Here is a 24,410-nt window from a genome sequence, read left to right as displayed (position 1 = left end):
GAGAATGTACATGTGTCCATTTGTCACCTTTCTCTCCTGCATTTGTTTCCTTGTGCAGCCTTTTGCATGCATCCCCATTGTTGTTCATGTCAATATATCAGAACCAATGATTTTTCTCAAACAATTTCCTTGCCACAAATCATCCAATATTTATTTTATATATTCATTGACAATTAGATATGCATATTGCACAAATTACTTGCAAAAAGCATGGATAAAAACACCATCAAATGGTAGTGTTCTAGTGCAACTTGAAGCAACCTTCTATTAAACAATGCTCCATACAAACAAAGAATTAGATCTGAAGCGCACCAAAGCTTAAATGTTTTCTCTAGGGATATATCATAATAAAAGCTGAATCGAGCCACAGATTCCATATAACTTTGATCCAACATACAACATAAGAGTAAGAGACTCACACCGAAATCACAATGTGCCATCATACAGAAATAGCACGATGCTCTCTGTTTTCAAAACAAAACATGGGTGGTAGACATTATTTCAATCAGAAGTTTATTTCAACATAAAAGTAAAACCAGTTCAACACTCGCGTACAAATAATTAACAAATAAACCAAAGGAAGTGAACTGGCTCCAAATTATATCGTCTGTTCAAGATGGTCAGCTACAATCTTGTGCTGAAGTAGACTGTAAGAAATCTCTTACAGAATAAATTGAAGTATTTGATGGCATACTTTGTAGAACAGATTTGGTTATTTTATGCTCAAAATAGTCTCCCCTTGATTCTGACTTTTAATTCCAACTCTATGAAACCTAATGGAAATACCAATGGTGCTTATTGGCATTTTCTAAGCGCCAAAAAAGGTGGTGATGCAGTCCATACATGATGAAGAGATTAAAATTTTATAAGAATTTATAAATCCCTTAACTGGAAAGAGTTAGAGCTCCATGAATTGCCTTTCCCCACACAAGGAAACCTAGACTAATTGCAGGTAGCTTGCAGCATATGTTCCTGTTACAAGCAAAAGGAAGTCAAACAACATAAAAGGTAGATTCAAAACATAAGGTCTTTGCAACTCATGGAGAGTTGCAAATTGTATAAGGATTTATATATGCCCTATCTAAAAGAGCAATAACCAAGAACTTAGCATAACATGGTACAAATCTGAAACATGATAACTGGAAAGAGTTAGAGCTCCATAGATTTACTTTCCCCACACAGGGAAACCTATGTTGATTGCAGGCAGCTTGCAGCGACTGTCCTATAACCAGAAAAAGGAAGTCGAACAACATAAAAATGTAAATTCAAACAAACTGACTTTGTGATTCATGATAACTTCTCAATACCACAGGCAGAATGAGGACTAAAAGGAGTATAAGTGGTAAATATTAGCATGAAACATACATAAGCAGAAATTGTAAGCCGACAACCTACATTCTATTCTGCCAGTGTAACAACTACATCTTGGTAGGCATTTTTTAAACCTTGTTTAGTTATTGATCTTTTACCTAATATCAACAAAGTGACCTTCGATATTAACTGAAAAGTGTTAAATAGAAGTGGTGTTGGATAATTGGACTAGCAGTGCCTTCTAGTGTCTATCAAGGCCCTTCTACATTTTGCAGCAATGGAGCATCAGAGAACATCACATAACATGACCTAGAATCATATTTCACATGTATATTCATCTGCTATGAAAAATAATCAGTAATTTTACATTATCAACCTCGTTCTATACAGAATTGGTTCCCATGCTTAATGTGACAACATAAAATGAAATTAAAATGGATTTGAAAGTGTTCACAAACAATGCATTCTTTACAAAGCCTTGATGCCTGTAAAACAGGGTTTGATCTTTCCATTTTAGCTTATCCCCATCAAAATATAGTAATTCCCAAAAAGGAAACAGTCAGATTTAATATTCTGCCTAAAAACAATACCCTATTGCACTCATTGCAAGAGAAGTTACAAAAGACACATCTCTTAAATCAAGTATGGGTATTTCCCTCTACTAAAATGATGAATACGCACTCTTGTTAACTAGAAGTAATCTCTAGCAGCTATGGTTACCCAGTAGGAGTAATCCACTCATATTGAGACCTGAAAGTAATCACGAAATCTTCTTCTTGGAAATAGATGGCCCTTTGTCAAAAATTCAACATGGTTTTAAAACCCTCCAGGACCACACTGACTGTCGCTGAAGCAGGACTTAAATCCATGAATGGCATAAACCTCTATAAAGAGGGTAAAGATCGGCACAATTGCCTATCCTCTTTTAAAGAAGAAAATTGAAAACCCTGTCATTTACCACATTTATTTTCATCTATGGTAAGCCATGCTCTGCTTTGAAGAAAGCATCTAGTTGTTGTATTCACATTTTTGGAAAAGAAGTGAAGAAAGAAACAGACCAATGTGAACAAATTCATCCATCACTGGCAAATTCCTCATAGCTTAACTGGTCTGATATGCTGTCCAGCATCCTGTCATCATCTGCACAACTCAAGAATGTAAGACACAAATAATTAAATTGGCTAGTGGCAAGTATCATGCATATTTTAGAACATTTCAAAAGACACATGCAACATAAAAGTTTAGTATTCACTTCTGAGCCATTAAAACAAATATGAATAGGTAATGGAAAATATTGTAAATGACCCACCTAAGCATTCATTCTCTGGGGAATGGAGAAAGGTAACATTATCTGGTGTTAAAAAAGGAGACCCCGAATAGCTTCCCAGTATATCTGATCTCAATGATTTTATATCACATCAGATTATCAGCATAAAGAAGATCGTTGATACTAATTTCTTAAGAGACATACATCAAACACAACCAATCTTAAATTACTACTACAACATTGGATGGGTTGTCTCTTGATATTCAATAGGAAATAACAAACATGAAATTCTGAAATTATCCCTTAATTTCTCATTCGAATAGCATATTCAGATAAGAAAGAAACTATCCAGCATTGAACTTCTCTCCTTAAAATGGTTAGTCCTACAGCAAACCCATAGTTGCATCCTCGATATGCTCACCTGAAGCATGTGAAAAATCAGCTGTCAAATCTGAAAGACTAAAATTACGAGGAATCTGTCCCAAGAATCCAAGTGAATCCTTTTGGGAAGATGTGCTAGTTTCCTGGAGGGGGCGTACTTCACTTTGTGGATGTGCTTCATTGGACTGGAAAGAAGGGACAGAAACGTCCATGACTGTAGTAGGCATGTCTGTATGGTTACCAATGGCACTAAAAGAATATCTTGAATTGTTTGAGAATCTTTGGACGGTTAACTCATGTTTTGATGATATTCCAGAATGGGCATGTAAAACTGGTGGCATGCCTGATGTGATTTCCATCTTTCCACTGCTATCAGATAACATTTGATTAGGTTAATCTCCATGCCACAAATTATAATCGTAAGAATCCAAAGAAACAAAAGTGATTTGAGAAAAATACTTCAAATACTAGATATGAAACATTATGCATATGCAATGAAACATTTTAAATTGAATAACCTCGTGAATCAATGAATTCCCGCAAATAAAGAACAAAAAATAAAAAGAAAAATAAAAAAGACATACCTTGAAATAGAATTGCCTTCAGAAGTGTGAACAGTGTCAGGAAAGCAGGCTCCTCCATTGATCAGGCATGGATTTGAAGTTACTAAATTATCTCCCACATTGTGAATGCTTGGTATTGCTGGTTGCTGTACAGGATAGAAAATGGGTCTATGTTTCACTGCAGCACAAATTAATATGAAATTTGTCAATCTATAATCAGTTAGTCCAGCACCAAGATTGTAGGCTACAAAACAACATATGAATAAATATATAAACTTAATTCAATCTCATTCATTATTCGTCCCGAGAAGAAATAACCCATATAAATTAAGGATCCCAACTAGGAAGAGACTTCGGCTGTATTGCCATGCATTTGGAAAAGAAAAAGAGCCTGTATATTTTAACATTTCATGAAAAAGGCAAGAAACTGGAAACAATAATTAACACTTCAAATGATCTAGAAAAAATTAATTTCTCTCTCATATCATATGGAAAGCATAATCGAGCACATTCCCTAGCAACACTGTCTATCTAGCAGTTTGTTATTACGAGAATTGTTGATTGCCAAACAAGCTACAATCAGCATGTAAAGTCTTTCATTTTTTTTTTAAATCTACTTAGGTCATCTCTATAAATTTATGTTTTTATGATGAAAACCAATTTTCACCCTACTTTTTGTTTGACCTTGTCAGCAATTCCAAACGATAAGTAATTGTTGCAAAAACCTCACCACCTGTAATTTCTTGAATATTTTATTGTTCTACTTTCCATTAACACTGAACTTGGTTTTTCTTACAACTCAGCTTGGAACTAAACAGCTAATGTGTAACATGTCATTTAATCTTAAAAAACACATCTGATGTTTCAGAGACCATTTTACTAGAATAACTTAAAGAAGGTAATAAAATATCATTTTGGAACTTGCTCTAGACATGCCATAATTTGGATTTTAACATGCAATTTGAAATTAGCCATTGACCATATGGAGACTTCATAGAAGTTAAGTTGCATGAAACATGGAAACATGCACAAGTTTCCGAAACAGGAACAACTAGAAATGTGAACCCCCACAAAATGGGTTTGCAGAGGAAATACAGTGTTAAAAGAAACCCAAAATATAGATATATAATTTATTTTGAATTAAAATATTATTTTGCAAGAATGATACACATCAATGACATTCTAGAAGGCAACCTATGTTTATATTAACTCTCATAGATAATTTCATGATGCAAAATCCCATAGTGCGGTGATATTGACTAATGCCAATCTCATATCCTCATGCCTGATAGAATCCAATGGAAACACAGGAATCCTGCCACCCCTGAAATCGAGAAAACTGTTAACTCCACTGAATTATGAATGAGATATGAAAAGCTACTTTCTTCATATGAAAGTCCAATCAGGATAGAAGCACTCTCAAACAACCTAAAACAACTAATAATAATGTTAAGATTTTAACTAAAAGGATAAAAAAGGTAAGATAAGGAGAATCACAATTTTTTCTTAAATAAAAGGATAGAAAGGTAAGATAAAGGAGGCTGTCAAGTTTTACTTCTAAGGATAGAAAACGTAAGATAAGGGAGAATGTAAACTTTTACTTAATTAATTACCACTGATTACCAAGATGACAAGCTCCTCAAAATTCAATCCCCTACTCTATTTTGTTTTAAAAGGTCATTGGCATGGACAGGGCAATGATTTTCTATGGGTCCCATGCCCCTCTTGGACACTTCCGTTGGCCCAGAAACTTGAAAATAGTGCCCAAAACATCACTAGAAATGACTGAAACATCACTGACAACACCATATGGTGTTTCCACATTTGGAAACACTGAATGGTACAGATGACAGTGTTTCCAAAGCATTTCGTTACCCATTTCCACATTTCTAGGTGTACTTAATTAATTACCACTAATTACCAAGATGACAAGCTCCTCAAAGTTCAATCCCCTACTGTATTTTGTTTTAAAGGGTCATTGGCATGGGCAGGGCAATACTTTTCTATGGGTCCCATGCCCCTCTTGGATTCTTAGGTTGGCCCAGAAACTTCAAAATAGTGCCCAAAACATCACTATAAATGGCTGAAACATCACTGACAACACCATATGGTGTTTCCACATTTGGAAACAATGAATGGTACAGATGACTGTTTCCAAAGCATTTTGTTACCCATCTCCACATTTCTAGGTGTTTCAAGCACTAGGATGTGGCCTATTACCCACCACTGGTGGGTGATCCCATAGGAGAAATTTTCTCCTAGATTTGTCTTCAGCTAGCAGCCAACAACCCCTCGCATGTCCCACTTTTTCTCCACCACATGCGCTAACCATTGTGTATCCTTGCTCATTTGTCATGATCGTATGTTTGAAGGTGGGCCATCCAATCCCAAAGGTATGATTTTTCATTACATAATTGGGTGTTTATGCTTGTTTTTCTTAGGAACATTTGGGCATGGATTATTAGGTGACTTGGAAGAAGGAAGGGCTTTGACTGTACTTTTGTTCCCTTACCTCAACTAGGGGGTTAATCCAGAATCCTAGTCCCATAGGATATCCTTTATTGGCTATTAGCTTTAGGAATGGCATTACATGGAAAACCCTGATTTTAGTTGCATGGTCCCACTTCCCCTTACCATATATCTCACTTCCCTCCGCTCATTACAAGCCCTTTTCACATTTTCCCTATATGGGTCCACATTTGTCCATTGGGTCCGCAAGGTGTTAGCCTCACCTACCACTTGTCCACACCTTGGGTCGGGCCTAGAACGATGCCCCGAAGGTTGATGCAGCTAAAAAAAGAAAGATAAAAGCATAAATGTACCACAAAGTGCAAAAAGAAGGTCAAGACAATCAAATTTAACACGTGGGCAAAGCCAAACATGAGCTCTACCCCCTTTCATTATGGCCATCACCCTAGTTCCTAGGGCCCCTATAAGTGCCCCTTGCATCATTAAGGAACCTAGGAATGTCCCAACCCCTGGTGGGGGATGAACTGCCCCACCTTAAGGGGCTGATAACTACTATATCTTACACATCATGCTCTCATCCCCTTGAGCCCTGTTACCCACCACTCGTGGGTAGTGTATATAGGAGAATTTTTTTCTCCTAGATGATCCTCAGTCGGTAGCCAACATCCCCTTGTAGCCACCAGATAGCTCAATGTGCCATCGTCTTCGCCATCTGAACCAGCCATGTGGTCCCTCGACCACTTGCCATGAATGTATCTTTGAAGGTGGGCCTCCTGACCCCAAAGGTATGGCTTTTCATTGGTATAATTGAGTAATTTTCATTGCTTTTCATGGACGCTTTTGGGCATGGATTGGTGGGGGGATTCGGTGAAAAGAGTGGGTTAGGCTTGTATTATTGTCTCCACTGCCCGATTACATGGTTACCCTTGTACCTTGTCCCGTGGGATCTCCTTTACTGGCCATTAGCTTTAGGGCTGGCACTACATGAGAAAGCTCAATTTTGGTTGCATGGTCCCGCTTCCTGATACCACCTACATCACTCCCCTTCCACTCATTTTAGCCCCATTCATTTGTTTCCCCATGAGGGTCCACATGTGTCCACTAGGTCCACATAGGGTTAGCCTCCCTCTCCCCTTGTCTACACCTTGGGTCAAGTCTGGAACGATGCCCGAAGGTTAATGCAGCTAAAAGAAAATAAAAAGCGTAAATTGGCCACTCTCAATAGGAAATGTACCACAAAATGCAAAAGATGGTCGAGACACACAAATTTAGCATGTGGGCAAAAGCCAAACATAAGCTCTACTCCTTATCCATGGCCATCACCTTGGTTCCTATGGGCCCTAGATGAACCCTCTCCATCATTAAGCAACAAATGATTGCCCCAACCCCTGGTGGGCGATGAACTGCCCCACCTCAAGGGGGTATCCACTGCTACATATTACACATCATGTTCTTCATCCCCTGGAGCCCCGAGCAGTTATGAAGAAAAATTAATCAAAGGGAAAAGGAATATGAAGAAGGGTGAAAAATAAAGATCGGGGTAACTCATGTACCACGATTTGCTCCCTCCTATACTCATATACCCAACTATGGTCTTCTCCTTATTGTAGCTACCCATGAACCATGACATGTGGTTTGGATGATTTCCCCTGATCCCCACTCCGCTCCATTACTATATCATTGCCACCTACCATTTGAGGGATGTACCATGGACATGTCACCCCCTTTAGAAGTTGAAACCAACTAAGAGGGTCCTTGGTTAACCCCACTATTGAGCTTGGAGACACTTGTACATGCCAAAGCCCACTATGGAAGGGCATGCCACCATGAAGTGCCTCATTGATCCCATGACTTGTAAGCTTTATTACTTGATTATTCTAATGACTTGTTGTTTTGGAGGGAAAAGGGGACGCATTGGATCTTATGCAGGATTATAGGTGGATCTCCATTTGGGACTTGGTCTCCCTATGCAGGGTCCTAGCCCTCCAAAGGGCCACATTGGCACTTGTAGGGAGAGCGTCGAGAGCCCTGAGCCTCCAACATAGCAGAGATTACTTCATGGATCCCAACAGCACTCATGGATTACTCGTATTCCAACTTTTGGAAGAGGATGATGCACCTAGTTCACCATGCCCAGTCAGCTCCACATTTGCCCCATACACTTTGTAGATGTTCTAGGGTCCAGAGAATCTCTCGTATTGCAGAGGGAGGGCTTATGTCATCATTCTATCCCTTTCAAATATTTTACAGGCATCTTCGATCCATTTGGAGACACATGAGGATGTCCTTTATGCCCCCACACCCACTTGGGAGCACTATAGGTTCTTGCTTGGAAAAAAAGCAGCCAACCCCTTGTCCACTATGTTTAGAGTCCATTTTCACATCATGGCACCCCTTGGATTCATTAGACCTTCTCAGAAGCCCAACGACTCACTATATTGATCATTCTGCCCTCTTGAGAGGCTAATTATGCTTATTATGGAGCTATTTGGTGGGCTTGTCACCAAAAGTATTGTTATTATGCACATTATTTTATTTTAGGGGCTCAATTAGGCCAATTTAGCTAAATTGAATACATTAGAGTGTATAAATAGAAGTGAGATGATTCATTTTGATCATCATCACTTGGATTGGGTTATCTACTCTTGTGAAATTTTGGCTATCCCTTTTGGAGGATGAGTTTGGATGTTATTGATTCGGACTTGAATAGGAACGCAACAAAATACAGATATAACCATAAATATAGAGATGCAGCAGAAACAACACTTATTTTCATTGATATCAAAGAACTGAAATATGCTTACATATAGAATGGAAATAAACTATCTCAGGTGATGGTAACTTATCTTTGAGAAGAGATGTGGCAGCTATATGCCTCTGAACTGTGTTACTATGAGGCTCGAGGGCCTATTTATGGTTGAGAAACAACAGAAAACCCTAAACATCCAAAAACCTAACCTTAGGAGATGAAGCGCCAAAATTGTGGGCCCCGTTGGGGTGAATTGGTACATCAACTTCCCAGGGTCGTAACTTTGACATATGATCTCCATTTGACGCGCATGATACCTTGTTAGAAAGACCTATCAGAGAACTACAACTTTCGACTACAAACGTTAGTCGAATATTCACATTTGCCTGTTTTCCAAAAAAGCGTCTTTTAGAGCCTCCAAACGGCACCAGAAGTTCAGGACCGGAAAAATTACCAAAAATAGTAACTTGTGCTACAATTAAGGAAACTAAAAGAAATAATGGTACAATGGTGGGGTTCCAAGTCAGGTGGCCACCAATATCCACTTGGATCAATACTCCCCCCTGAGGAAGCAATGGTCCCCATTGTGTTGAGTGCCTCCATTAGATGGGGAAACTTCTGCTGAACTTGGTCCCTAGTGAGCCACTTGCCTTAATGCAGGAGTTGGCCAGCTTTGACAATCTGATATAGTTGGATCTTCTGTTGGTGAGTGTTCTTGATCTGTGTATCCATGATCCTATCAGTGATGGCCTGCTTGATGAAGCTTGGGTTGAACTTTGTTGGTGTCAGTTGCTCAACAATGTTTGATGTGTCCAACAATGGGAGAATGTATGGCCGCAACCGGCCCACAGTGAATACTGGGTGCAGGCCAAGGAATGGTGGAATGCTAATCTCAAAGGCATTGTCCCCTACAAGCTTGGTGATGGTGTATGGCCCATATCGGAACAGGGGAAGCTTGTGGTGGGGCCTAGCAAGGCGCCCCTTCTGCAAATGTAGCCAAACTTTGTCGCCCACCTAGAACTTGTGTAGCACCCGATGTTGATCATGTCACTGCTTGGACTTAGCATTGGCTCTGTCCAATATGTCATGGACCTGCTAGCGGATGTGCTGAATGCGCTCAATGAAGTTGTTAGCCCTGTCAGCTTTGTACTGGACATGAGCCGAATCTGCTTGAGTAGCTACAAATGGTATGGCCACATCAATGAAACATAGTGATTGGAATCCCAACCCCACCTGAAAGGGGTTGTGGCCAGTTGGGTTGTGGAAAGCTTTGTTGTAGTTGTGCTGGACATAGGGGAGGCTTTCATCCAATGTGTGTGAATGCTTCAAGTTGTCCATGCACAGAATGTGTACGATCATCCTGTTGATGACCTCTATTTGGCCATCAATTTTGGGGTGGAAAGTCGTGGACTTAGTGAGCTTGGTATCCAGCATCGACCAGAGACTTGACCAAAATGTACTTAGGAACCTGCTGTCTCGATTTGAGATAATGGACTATGGGATCCCAAAGTGTACCCACACGTTCAAAAAAGAGCTTAGCAGTGGCTTCTGCTATGATACTCTTCTTGCAAGCCACCATAATGGACATCTTAGAGAATTTGTCGACAACCACGAAAACGCAGTCGTTGCCATGCTTAGTAGAAGGAAGGCCCGACATGTAATCCATGGAGATGGATTCCCAAGGTCGACTAGGAGTAGGCAGAGGAGTATATAGGCCTTGCTTCTTGATGGTCGGTTTGGCAATGGCACAGGCAATGCAAGATCTGATGTACTTCCCAACATCCTGTCGAAGGTTTGGCCAATAAAAATACTTTTGTAGCACTGCCACTGTTTTCTCTACCTCGAAATGTCCAGCGACCCGACTGTAGTGCGCCTCCCAAATCATCTTGGCATGCTCACTTGAAGGAACACAAAGGTGTCCCAAGTGGCATAACAGTGCATCCTGGAGGTGAAAATTTGGAACTTGCTTGCCTTCCAGGAGCATCTGGTATGTGTTGCCGAATTTTGGATCACTCTTGTAAAGATGCAGCCACCCCAAAGTCTCGCACCCACAAGAGTCTAGCACATTGGTCAGCGCCATAACTGGCAAGCGGCTAAAGCAATATGCAACATTGTTGGTGCTACCCTTCTTGTACTTAATGTTTAAATGGCACTATTGCAGGTATGTGGACCATTTTTTATGGCGATCGTTTTGCAACTTCCCTTGTGACTATATAAACTGCAGGGGTCAGTGGTCTGTGTGGATGACCGTTTCCTTCCCCATAATGTAATGCTTCCTTTGCCGGAAGGCCTGCACAATGGAATAAATCTCTTTGTCATAGGTGAGATACTTTCGGACTATGTTTGAAAGTGTCTCACTGTGTTACACAGTATTTTGTCACACCTATGCACTTCCCCATGACATACCTCGAAGTGCCTGAAACATGACCATTATGCAGTGTACTCATTCATATACGAAGCTCAGATCCTTCCTAAGACGTTGATTGGAAATGCCTTGAGCTTCCCCTAAAGGAAATAGCTCTAAAACCCTAATTTGAGAATCATCGCCCTTAACAACAATGATCACCTATTGCATCATACTTGACCCGCGATGGCATCGCTCTATTCACTTGTATACCCATGATGATCCCAAAAAAGCAATTTTCCCAAAGACGATGAGAAGCTTCGTGATCTAGAAGCTTCCAGAGCAGCGAGCTGGAGGTTGTTTGGCATAGATGAGGTTGAATTCTCCCAACTTGGCCTCTTGGTCTTATCCCTATGAGCTACCTCCTTGAGATGAGGGCCTAATCCTATCTTTGGAGAGGTCCTAACTCCCTTTCCCAACCTATATATTCATCCTCTCCCATTCGCAAATGGTTGGTCTGTTGGTCTATGCCTATTTGCACCCTTATGCTAGGATTGTGCCTATATGCTATTCATTTTCCTTGGAGAAGGAGTGCTTGGAGAGGATTAACCTAGACAACAAAATGGCGACTCCGCTAGGGAGCCTATGATCCTTTCCATCCAATCCTTCACCTTGTTTTTGTGATGAGTTTGACCAACCGTCCAATCCCAGACTTGTTTGCTTGTCTGTAACTATTTTCACTTCCTGGTAATTGCTTGAAGGTTCTTGATTTGTGCTGCTCTTGAAGATTTTTTGTTTTTTCTTTATCTTTCTCGACCATCGTGGTTTTGGCCCTCACAGTCGCGATGACATCGCAGATATGTTGATTACAATAGCGATGATCGTTGCTTTTCTTTTAACAGGTGCAATGATAATAGAGGTTAAAGAAAATTAGGGTTTGTCTTCTTGTTTTCAGTTTTTTGCCTTCTGTCAGTGGCTTACCAGTGTGATTTTAGTGTCCTTGTCTTGCTTGACATGTTTGTCTGATTACAATTGCCTCTTAATTTGGTTTTAAGTGTGTTTGGAGCTTGATTTGCCTTCTAGGGTTTTAGGTCTTCTAGGTCATCCTTCATTCACTCATTGGTCTTCTCTTCAGAGATCGATTACCTTTGTTAAAAGAGTCTTTTTGTGTTTGGACGTCTTTTGCAAATCACTTTTGGTTCTTGGGTATTAAGTTGTTTTCATTAGTGTCGAATTGAGTAGATGCTTTGAAAGTCACTTAGTTGCTTGTCAAATTGTTTGTTTCGATTGAACTAAAAGGAAATATTTTCTTTGAATTTTGTGTTTCGAAAAACAAAAGCAAAAGTGTTTATCTTTTAAGTAGTTTTCGAAGCATTTGTTGCATTCAAAATCATTAATGTGAAAGAGATTTTCATGATTATTGAAGTTGTTTGCATTCTCTTTTGCTTTTTGCACTAGATTACATTGATTGCATTAAAGTGAAAAAGAAATCATCATTAAAGTGAAAAAGAAATCATCATTATATCTTAAGGTAGTTCGCTTTAAGGTTTTGTTTTGGCATTGCATTTGCTTATGATATGAAAGATTAGATTTCATGTTTTGCATTTAGCATTGGAAAATTGTCATTGATGCATTGTTGCTTGTTTGATGCATGATTTGGGTGTTTCTCTTCCCTAAATAGGTAGTTTTCATCAAATGAAAGGATTTCAATTTCATCATTTAGTTGCATTTTAGGAACAGGTGACATTGTTAAGGCCTTGAAATCAAAACATAATTTCAAGATCAACTTTAAAATCTATCAATTAATCTAAGGAGCATTTGAAACATTAACATTCATACTTAGTGGTCTAGGCTAGAGACATGTTCCAACGTCTATAAAACTTAGCAGTTGTCATTCACTTTTGCATTAGACAACGCTAGCACAGACTTGTGCTCCTCGTACTGTCGAGTATATAAAGTGAGGCCCTTATAGGTTGCAAACCTTTATCCATAGGAAGTCGAGTCTGCTGCCCTATCAACGGGATACACTGAACACAGCATTCGGGGAGATTCCCTGCACGTACATCAACTCCTTGGTAAATTTATTTGCTGAGGTGTATATTGTAGTTCACGGTTACTTGGTACTCCTTTTGTTAGAGTTCCCTGAGTGGTTATTTCAATCTTTTCTAACTCTTTAAATTTGAAAATATCATCGAGCACTTGTCCTTTCAAGCTCGCTAAACCAACGAAAGCGACTAGAGTCACCTTTTAGTCCTTTTCTCGACTCTTAAAAGATGAAAAGGCAAAGTTTTTGTTTCTAAAAATAACTACCCACGATAAACATGTCGAACCCAAGCAGTTGCTTCTTGGACCAATATTGAGTAATTCCCTGTTAATTTCAAGATTGTTAATAAGCCCTCAACAAATCTCCTTTCCTTTTCTGCTCTTGAGAGGAAGTCATCGTGGTTGAACCATTGAGTTCATCTCACAGTTCCCCTTCATTGTCTGATACTGAAGGGTCCTCCCAAGGAGTTCATCCGGAGCTTCCTCAGTCACTTGAAGATCAAGGTTTTGAACTTGGGATTATTCCAAGTATTCAACCCCTGTCTTCTCATCCACCTCCATCGGATTCCTGGTCACCTCAAGAATCTGATCCTGAGACCCCAGACAATCCTATTCAGACCCCTGAGAGTCCACAGAGGCTTGTTATTCATCCGCCGAATCTGTTATTCGATTCTGTTGTGATATCTCCTCAACGTCCTTACAGTCCTTACGATCGGCCTAGTATTCCTTTGGAGTTATCTCCTCGCACATCTTAGATTCCTCGTCACCAATTGTTTCCATTTATGGAGTCAGAGGGTGAAAACCTAACCTCTTCTCTGGGTCATTCGGAGGTTTCCGCTACTCATACTCCTCATTGTGAAAACTCTATCACTGCTGCAACTGATTTACTTTTCCTACTTCTTCCACCATAAGTTATTCATGAAACCACTTCAATAAACATTAAAATAAATATTGCTGCAGATATCACACCGTGATACAAAAACAAACATATGCACAAGAATCAACACATTGACACAGATATTTTGGACTAATGTCCCCGGAAAAACCCAATGTGGGAAAAATGGTGTAGCAAGGGAGGATTTTATTATTCAGCAATTTTCTAGTACAACAAGGTGCCAAACTGGCTTACCCACAGATAGACAAATTCTTCAGGACTTCTTCTGATCCCAACGGCAACCCTGCTGACCTCTGCATGGCCTGAAACCCTCTGCGTCAGCCTATTGAGAGTCTACGCAACCTCTTTGGCCTTCTGCGTCACTCCTGCGGCCTCTGCCTGGATGACGCAGGCCCTGCTGGCTCTGCACAGTCTATGTTGCCTCTGCGTGGCTCCCTCTGGTGCTACGTCTGCCTCTTCTGCCTCTGCGCTGATCTCCCATCTCTCTGTTCCGTACTTGCTGCCTCCTGACTGCTCACCAAACCACTGGTTCAATTTCTCAGCTAACCCCACTCCAGAAATTGAACTGATTGGTCTCCCTCATTGTGTTCTCCAAGTGACCCTCAAGCCTCTTCTTATACTTTTCTCATTGACAAATCAACGACCGAGATTAAGTCCCTAATCAACAACTAAGATTAGATCTAGCTTGATCCATGACTTTTGGACCATTCTAACACAGTTTCATATTAATTCACATTAATATTTTATTTTCCCTAAGTTTAGACTTAGGGATTACATTGAAAATATTAATTATTTTAATATCCCCCAAACTATTTAGACTTTGCCCAAACCCTTTCTGTGTATTGGAGATCACATGTGTCTTAGCCTCTCCACCAAGTTCCGTGGCTAGAGAACACCCGATGCTACCCCAAATCAACACTCCCTCTTAGCTAGGATTGTGCTCTAGCAATACTCCTCACTGAGCATCACCCTGATCATCCAACATCGGTTCTTGTGCTGATGCTAAGCCTTCCTGCCCAACATCCTTTGCACTGTTGTATCCTGTATTATTGCCCATGGCTCTGCCACTGCTGCATCTATACGACAACTCCCTCTGCATCTATTTGCTGCTGGTCCTTTCTCCCAACACTACATCTGCACTGCAACTCCCTCTTTATTCGTGTTGCTAACACACTCATTTCTACTTCTGAAAGGGGTTCTTTACCATCCCCATCTTTTCCCTGAAGTAGTCAAACTTTGACTTTCCAAGGGCCTTGGTGAGGATATATGCCACCTGTTCTCTTGTAGGAGTGTAGCTCAATTGTACAGCTCCTCGTTGGACACAGTCTCTGACAAAATGAGACCAGATATCAATATGCTTCGACCTATCATGAAACGCTAGATTCTCAGAGAGTTTGATGCAACTCTGATTGTCGCACATGATCCTGGTCGCCTCCATATTTCTTCTGAATAGGTTCATCAACAGTTTTCTAAGCCATATGGCCTCACACGACGTTGTGCTTGCTGCCATATATTTTGCCTCAGATGAGCTCAGAGCCACGGACTTCTATTTCCTACTGCACGAGGAGGTCATACCTGATCCAGTGTCGAAACAGTACCCAGAGATACTTTTCCGATCCACTGAACCTCCTGCCCAATCTGCATTAGTAAATCCACTCAACCTGATATCCTTACCCTTGGTGTACAAGAGCCCATAATCAATTGTTCCCTGTAAATACCTGAGAAGGTGTTTGGTTGCTACCCAGTGTGCCCTCTTTGGTTCCACCGTGAACTGACCAAGGGTGTTGACAGCGTAGCAAATATCTAGTCTGGTGTTGACCAGATACATCAGGGAACCTATGAGCTACCATTATAGGATGGGATCTACATCCTTGTCTTCGGATGCATCAATCTTCTTCCAATTGGTGATCATTGGCGTAGCCATAGGTCTACAGTCTCCCATCTCGAATCTTTTCAGGATTTCTGTAGCATACCTCCCTTGCCCAAGGATGATTTCTCCTTTCTGCTGCCAAACTTCCAACCCTAGAAAGTAGTGCATTCGTCCTAGATCCTTCATATCGAACTCTGTGGCTAGATTCTTCTTGCAATCCTCAATGAGTCTAGATGATCTTGTCAGAAAGAGATCATCCACATATAATACTAAGATAAGAGGCTCGTTTTCTACAACCAGATATTAGAGGTTCGGATCCGCGTCACTCTTGACAAACCCCATCTTCTACAAGTAGCCATCTATTCGACCATACCATCATCCATGCTCTCAGTGCCTGCTTCAGCCCATACAAGGCATTCTTCAGTCTGCATACATGAGACTTATTCTCATGAGTTTCAAAGCCCTCTGGTTGTTCAATGTATAGTTCTTCCGTTCAGAAATGTCGTCTTGACATCCATCTGATGGATCTCCCATCCCATCTGGTCTACAAGAGATATCATGGTCCTAATAGATGTATACCTAGCTACCGGGGTGAAAGTTCCCTCATAGTCAATCCCTTCCTTTTAAGCATACCCCTTAGCCACAAACCTGGCCTTGTATTTTTCAACACTGTCGTCCGCAGCATATTTGATTTTGTAGATCTATCTCGAACCTACCACAGATCTGACTTGAGGCCTTGCCACCACCTCCTAAACATCGTTTACCATTATAGAGTTATACTCCTCTACCATTGTATCTAGCCAGACCTGATGCTGAGTTGCCTCCTTGAAACTGGCAAGCTCTCCATCTTGAGCTACTAACCCCTGATATCTGTCTGGTTGTTTTCGCTCCCTCTTACTGTTCCTTGGCTCACCGATGAAGTTCTTTGCATCATGCAGAATCTGACGAAGTTCCCTGCTAGTTCCTCCTCTGCCAGCAAGTGCTTTTGTTCGCTCCTCCTCCTCATCTTGAGAATCTTCTTGACCTGAGGAAGAATTGTTCACTTCTATTGGTTGAAGAGGCATGACCAACGGATCCTCTTTCGACTACTCCTTGGAAGGCATTTCGCGAGATCTTCTGAAAGCTCTGTCCTCCATGAACTTTACATCTCATCGTACTACTACCTTCCTGCTCCCTGGAAGATAGATTCTGTATGCCTTAGCGTTCTCGGTATATCCCACCCGATATCCCTTTTCCGCAATCTGATCCACCTTCATCCTCTTTTCTTCGAGTATGCGGCAATATGCTAAACTCCCAAATATCCTGAAATGACTGACTTCAAGCGTCTTCCCAGTGAAGACTTTCTCTGGAGTAATCTTGCCCAATGCCCGATGAGGAGTCCTGTTCTAAACATAGACAGTTGTGTTGCATGCTTCCACCCACAGGAATTTTGGCATATCCTGATCATACAGCATGGCCCTAGCTGCTTCTACAATAGTCCTGTTCTTTCTTTCTGCTACCCCATTCTACTCCAGATTGTAGGGAGTTGTCCACTCTCTTCTGATGCCCTCCTTAGCACAATAATCAATGAAGCCCTTATCGACATACTCTCCACCATTATTTGAGCGCAAAACTTTTATTTTCTTCCCAATCAGATTCTCCACCAGACCCTTGAACTTCTTGAATCGACAGAAAACCTCATCCTTGGTTTTCAGAAAATAAATCCAAGTTTTCCTCGAGTGGTCATCAATGAAGGTAAGGAAATACTCGACACCACTAAGAGCTTTGAGGGACATAGGTCCGCAGATATCTGAGTGTACTAGTCCTAGTACACTCTTGGCCCTATGTTTGCTCCTAGGAAATGTCGCCTTGGCATACTTTCCTAGAGCACATCCCTGCATACATCATCTCATTCTATACTCAGATTCGGAACTCCTGTTACAGTGCTCCTGAGAATTCTCAGAGCTCCATGGTGCAAGTGACCCATCCTTTTGTGCCATAGTTTGTACAAGTCCTTGTCCCCATGACTGCCTATTAGTGCCATTGGTGATTCTAGTTGTAATCTATACAACCAATTACTTTTGATCCTGATCTGCACTTTCTTTTTCCAGCTCGGGTGTTTGACATATACCTTTTCCTTGATGAAGTAGACGTCATATCCCTTGCCTTGTAGTTGTGACATGAAAAGTAAGTTCATCCCCAATCCTGGTACATGCAGTACATTTGTGGCACGAAACTGCTCTCCCGATTCTGTCTGAAAAACTATGGTACCCTTCCCTACTGGAGTACACTTTGCCTTGTTCCCCATGGTAATCTAAAAGTTCATCTTTTCTTCTCAATATTCTGAGAAACACTCCCTGATTCCCGTCATATGCCATGAGGCTCCACTACCTATATACCATACTTCTGATGATGCAGCACTAGTCATGCACGCCACTTCTTCTTCCATCCTGGAAGCCAACATAGAAAAATCGAAATCTCTTACTCTTGTGCAATCTTTTAAAAATCTGTGTGAGTCCCCTGAGGTGGATGTCTCTACATCGTGGTCTCGACCCATAACTAATTTTCCCTTCCTGTCTTTGATTACTTGGTCTGATACCATGTGAAAAATTATATCACTGCAGCAACTGATTTACTTTTCCTACTTATTCCACCATAAGTTATTCATGAAATCACTTCAATAAACATTGAAATAAATACTGCAGCAGATATCACATCGTAATACAGAAACAAACATATGCACAAGAATCAACACATTGACACAGATATTTTGGACTAATGTCCCTGGAAAAACCAAATGTGGGAAAACCGGTCTAGCAAGGGAGGATTTTATTATTCAGCAATTTTCTAGTACAACAGGGTGCTAAACTGGCTTACAGACAAATTCTTCAGCACTGCTTCTGAGCCCAGCGTCACCCTGCTAACCTCCGCGTGGCCTGAAACCCTCTATGTCAGCTTGTTGAGGCTCTGTACAACCTCTCTGGCCTTTTGCGTCACTCTTGCAGCCTCTGTGTGGATGACGCAGGCCCTGCTGGCTCTGCGCAGTCTCTGCTTCCTCTACGTGGCTCCCTTTGACCCTGCGTCTGCCTCTTCTACCTTTGCGCTGATCTCCCGTCTCTCTGTTCCGTACTTGCTACCTCATGACTGCTCACCAGACCGCTAGTTCAATTTCTGAACTAATACTGCTCCAAAAATTGAACTGACTGGTCTCCCTCAATGTGTTCTCCAAGTGACCCTCAAGCCTCTTATACTTTTCTCGTTAACAAATCAACAGCCGAGATTAAGTCCCTAATCAATGGCTAACATTAGATCTGGCTTGATCCATGACTTTTGGACCATTCTAACATAGTTTAATATTAATTCACATTAATATTTTATTTTCCCTAAGTTTAGGCTTAGGGATTACATTAAAAATATTAATTATTTTAATATCTCCCAAACTGTTTAGACTCTGCCCAAACCCTTTCTGGGTATTGGAGATCACACGTGTTTTAGCCTCTCCACCAAGTTTCGTGGCTAGAGCACATCCGATGCTACCCCGAATCAACACTCATGTCGATGATGAACAAGGGCATGAATTTCCTCCAAAAGGCTTTCCTTTTACAGGAAGAGTCCCATCTCTCACTTCTCCTGAAACTAGTGGATCCATTCTTCCACTTGGTTATACAACCTTAGCTCAGTTAGTTTCGGGTACTCCTAGTGCTTCGTCTTTGTATCAAAATCCCATTTGGTCTTCAAATGCTATGCCTACATCTGGTCCATTCATTCCAAACGCGACCTCTCGAACTTCTGTACAAACTGCTATCACGTCAGTTCCTATTCAACCTACGATTCCATCGCAGCCTGTATTGTCGTTTCAACCGACCCTTCCAATACAACCAACTATTTCAGGTCAAGTTTCTGTTAGTTCTTCTACCCCTCTATCAAGTGGACAAAATGTGCCACCGCCTGGGGGGAAAAATCTGAATATTCCTCGTGTCAGGTGAAACCAATGTGAGTGGATTACAAACTCACATGGTTGGAGTTAATCAACTTTATTCTGGTGGTATTCCTAACCCTGTTGGTCCATCCGGGTCAAGTAACATCCAATGTCAACAACCTTATATGGCTTAGTTTCCACTCCAACAGGCTTATGTCCCATATGGTTCGCAAGCCTTGGTCAATCCATCTTACGTTCCTCCAGCAGGAGCTTATGTCCCGCCTGGTCAATCCGCTATTCCTGGTGGATATAGTCAGAATCAATTTAGAAATTACCAATACCCAAAGGGTATATCCCAAGGAACTGTCCAACAACCCTTGCAGCTGCAAGGACAACTTTCACAGTAGCAAGGGCAACCATTGCAGCAGCAAGGGCCACTGTTACAGCAACAGGGGCAACCTTTGCCGCAGTCTCAGCAGCCTTTGCAGCAGCAAACTAAGTTTGTTCAGCAGTCTACTCAACCTTTGTACTCACAAGGCCAACCTTTGCAATAGTAATGTCAACCTTTACAGCAGCAACAAGGTCAACCTTTGCAGCAGAAAGCTTCATATGCGTATCAACAGGGTCAGCCCTTGCAAACCCAAGGTCAACCCCTACAACAACAGGGTCAATCCCTTCAGGTTCAGGGTCAACAAGTTCAACAACCTTACAATCCATATGCCGTGTATAACGCTTATCAGCAGCGTATGGTAGGTCAATATCAAACCCACCCTAGACAAAATCCACCTTATGGTCAAGATAACCCTCAAGAGGGGCAAAATCCTCCACTGTGGGGAAAAAATCCTTACAAACAAGGTTGGAGCCGTAGTTTGGGTCTCCTCAAAGGCCCTACATGCCATTCAACGCGCAATTGCCTTTCTTGGCTAGGTTGGAGTTGCCTAATATCGCACGGCTCACAAATGATCCTATTACTCATTCGCCTTACTGGCCTCCGATTCCAACTAAAATTCCAAGCAACTGCCCCAAATTCGAAGGAAAGTCTAAAGAGGACCCGCAAGCCCATGTGATGATGTATCACTTATGGTGCTCTTCAAATTCATATGTTGACGATTCTATCCGTCTTTGCCTCTTTCAGAGAACCTTAACAGGTGCTGCCACAAAATGGTATATCGAGTTGCCTCGAGCTACCTATGCTGACTTTAACTCTCTAGCTATGGCCTTCCTCACCCACTTCCAATTGTTGGTTCGGTATGAAACTGGCACTCATTTGTTCACATCCCTTAAGCAAGATACCGCGACCCACATTTCTGATCATATCCATGAATGGAGACATCGGTGTCGCCTCATCAAATTCGAGATTGCTAATGAGTTGTTGACTGAATGGTTCACAAAATCATTCGTTAACAAGATTGCTAAGGATATAGCTATGGGTGGATGTGTTACTGAAGAGCAAGCTATTGCCTGTGCTTAGTATCTAGACTTAGTCTATTCGCAATCTAGCACGTTGTATGAGATGTTGCCTGATGCTCTAAGACCATCTTTGGATCTGACAGCATCAAAGTCTCCTGATGTACCACCTGTTGATGGTGTAATTGGTTCCATGTCTCAGACTTCCACGAAGGCTTCCTCGAAAGTTTGAAACAGAAATCTGTTTCAAACACTGGTTCCAATAATCCTTCGAAAAATTCATCAAGTCCTGGTAAAACCTCTGAGGTACATGCTGTTCAGTCTATCGTAGCAGATAAGGCCTCCAAAGGTAAGAAAAAGGGTAAAGGTAAAGCCAAAGCCGATGCCCCGAAATAGGATCCACCCAAATCATTTGTTGATGATGCTTCTAAGAGAAAGCCGAAATATCCTTACCTCATCTATGAGGAAGACCATTACACCAAGGATTGTCCCCGACGTTCTAAAGTTAACCACTTATTGAAAGGGACTCCGGTTGTTTTAAAAGAACCTTTTCCATCTCAGCAGATGCAATTAATAGACCAACAACAATCCTCTGCCTCCTTTGGTTCCCAATTTTTCATGATGCAAGGTTCATCACCTATTTCGATTGCTACTCGAACAAAGGACTATCAAACCCCGCATAAGCAGACAGTGGAGAAAGAAGTCACCGATATACCTTCTACTTCCACTCCGTCCAGTTCTGGTCTACTCCATATTGAGCGCCCTAATAGTGAGTCCATAATCCAACCACCTCCCAAAGGTGTACTTCGGAAATCATCTTATAACCCGAATGCTAGAGCTGCACAACATTATAATATTGTTGAGGATTTAGCTCAAGCACCTTTGGCGATGTCTGCTTTGGAGGTTCTCCAAACCTGTCCAACGCAGCGGAAATCATTGCTGCCTGCTATAGGCACTACTGATCTTGTCGATTCGAGTCTGATTACCTTTGATTTTGAAAACCACGTTCCTCATCTTCCTCATCAGATTGCTTTTCTGATACAGGGTCTCATTAAAGGAAAGACAATTCATCGGACTGTTATTGATGAGGGTGCTTCCACCTGCATCATGTCTGTTTTGTGTTGGAAGGCCATTGGCTCTCCTTCTCTTAACCAATCCCCGAACACTTTGGAGGCCTTTGATGGCAGAGGCTCCCGTCCATACGGTATTCTCACAAACTTGCCGATCATGTTGGAAGGAAAGACCGTTGAGCTAGAAGTGGAAGTTGTAGATGCGAATCTCAACTACAACCTTCTTCTTGGGCGAAGTTGGACCCACGCTATGTTTTGTGTGGTTTCTTCTTTGTTATGGGTGCTTCATTTTCCTCACGAAGGAAAAATTGTCACCGTCGACCAACTGTCTTTCTTCTCTTCTGGTTCATCGAACGACAATGTCCCTTATGTGGGAAATACCGAGGTTCCTTATGAGAGTGTGGGGGCAAGTCTTTTCAAAGACTCTGCTTTAATGGGTACTTTTACTCTCCCACCTCCAAATGTTACTTCGATCAATATGATCTCGATTTCTACAGATCCTTGGATTATTCCTACTGTAGATCAAATTGATTCATTTGGCGATTCTATACCTTTAAGTCCATTGGAGCAAAATTATTAAGAAATTGTCTTGGTTTCGATGGCCGCTTCAGAAATTCATGTTGTTTTTGGTATGAACCGGGATACTTATGTGCCATCTCCTTGTCTTGGTTCTAGGGATTCTCCGGATCCTTTGAACAAGACATTCCCCACTGATGAGAGTATCGTTGAGGTTATGTCTCTAGACGAAACTCCTTAAAACAATCTCCATCATCGTTCTTCATTTCTTCCCAGCCTCAGTGAGATGCCTTCGTGTCTTGAAGTGTTTGTTTCTCATTTCCCAACGCATCCACTTCAAACCCATGTCCTGGCACATGAAGTCTTGTCGGAGGGTAATATGGGAAACATTACTGCTACTATGCCTCTTGACATTTCTATTAAAACTCAAGTTGTCGAGAACATTCATATTGGGGTTTCCTGTTCTCCCGGTGAGATCAGGGTTTACACTCAACTTTTCAAAGAATTTCGAGATCTCTTTGCATGGTCATACGAGGAAATTCCTGGTATTGATCCAACAATAGTGGTGCATGAAATACCGACTTATCCTAGTGCCAAGCCTGTTCGCCAACGGCTTCGCCCCGTGCATCCTCGAAAGGTTGTTGCTATTAAAGCAGAAGTGGAAAAGCTTTTAAAAGTTGGCTTTATCTATCCAATCCCATTGACAGATTGGGTGTCCAACATTGTCCATGTTGCCAAAAAGCAGGGCACGATCCGTGTCTGTGTTGATTACCGCGACATCAATCGCGCATGTCCAAAAGACAATTATCCCACTCTGTTTATCGATCAGATCATCAACGAGTGTGCTGGGAGTGAGATTTTCTCGTTTATGGATGGTTTTTCTGGCTACAACTAGATCAACATTTCACCTGCTAATCAACATAAGACAACCTTTATCTGTCCATGGGGCACTTTTGCCTATAAGAAGCTTCCTTTTGGTTTAAAAACGCTGGCACTACCTTCCAGAGAGCAATGTCTTATGCGTTTCACGATATTCGACACATTGTCATCCTTACCTTCACGACTTACCAGTCCATTCTGCTAAGTGTCGTGACCATCCAGATTCCAGATCACTTAAGATCCATCTTTCTGTGATGTTGGCATTATAACATCCGTCTCAATCTGCACAAGTGTGTTTTTTGCATTGAATCTGGTCAACTCTTGGTTTTGTGGTGTCCCGCGAAGGTATCTGAATCGATCCTTTAAAAGTTGAGGCCATTGTTAACTTACCCCCCCCCTACCTCATTGTTGCAATTGCAAAGCCTGCAAGGAAAGGCTAACTTTCTTCGTCGATTCGTTCCTAATTACGCTGAACTTGCCAAGGGTTTTACTCGCTTACTTAAGAAGGGGATCCCTTTCGTTTGGGATGAAGTTGCCCAAAAATCCTTCGATGCTTTGAAAGACACGCTTATCAGTGCTCCTTTACTGCATCCCCCTGATTATCGACACAATTATTTCCTATACTTGGCTGCAACTAATACTACCATTGCTATGGTGTTAATTCAAAATGACGACAATGGCAACGAACATGTGGTTTATTACTTAAGCCGAAATCTTCTCGATACTGAGACTCGATATGCCCATGTCG

At 41.5% G+C, this 24,410-nt stretch overlaps 1 protein-coding gene and 1 pseudogene across 4 annotated transcripts in view; one reads left to right on the top strand and one right to left on the bottom strand.

Moving 5' to 3' along the window:
* Positions 1-1,716: 1,716 nt before the first annotated feature.
* Positions 1,717-24,410, bottom strand: part of LOC149167568 (histidine-tRNA ligase) — a 341,880-nt gene continuing 319,186 nt past the window's right edge. For 3 of the 4 annotated variants that reach the window (XM_089433027.1, XM_089433028.1, XM_089433024.1), the window contains 4 exons: positions 3,544-3,700; positions 3,000-3,325; positions 2,621-2,704; positions 1,717-2,451 (listed from right to left, as the gene is read on the bottom strand). In XM_089433027.1, coding sequence (XP_089289153.1) covers positions 2,384-2,451; positions 2,621-2,704; positions 3,000-3,325; positions 3,544-3,700 — 635 coding nt within the window. In that variant the 3' untranslated portion in view covers positions 1,717-2,383. The remainder of the gene's footprint in view (positions 2,452-2,620; positions 2,705-2,999; positions 3,326-3,543; positions 3,701-24,410) is intronic. The other variant, XM_089433025.1, reaches the window with a different exon arrangement.
* LOC149167569 (diacylglycerol O-acyltransferase 1A-like) overlaps positions 21,217-24,410 on the top strand; it is a 32,825-nt pseudogene continuing 29,631 nt past the window's right edge.

The sequence above is a fragment of the Pinus tabuliformis genome, chromosome 5_1, assembly GCF_031772625.1.
Source record: "Pinus tabuliformis cultivar Carrire ecotype Pingquan chromosome 5_1, CPIR1, whole genome shotgun sequence".
Lineage (NCBI taxonomy): Eukaryota > Viridiplantae > Streptophyta > Pinopsida > Pinales > Pinaceae > Pinus > Pinus tabuliformis.
This window is presented reverse-complemented; position numbering and strand designations above follow the sequence as displayed.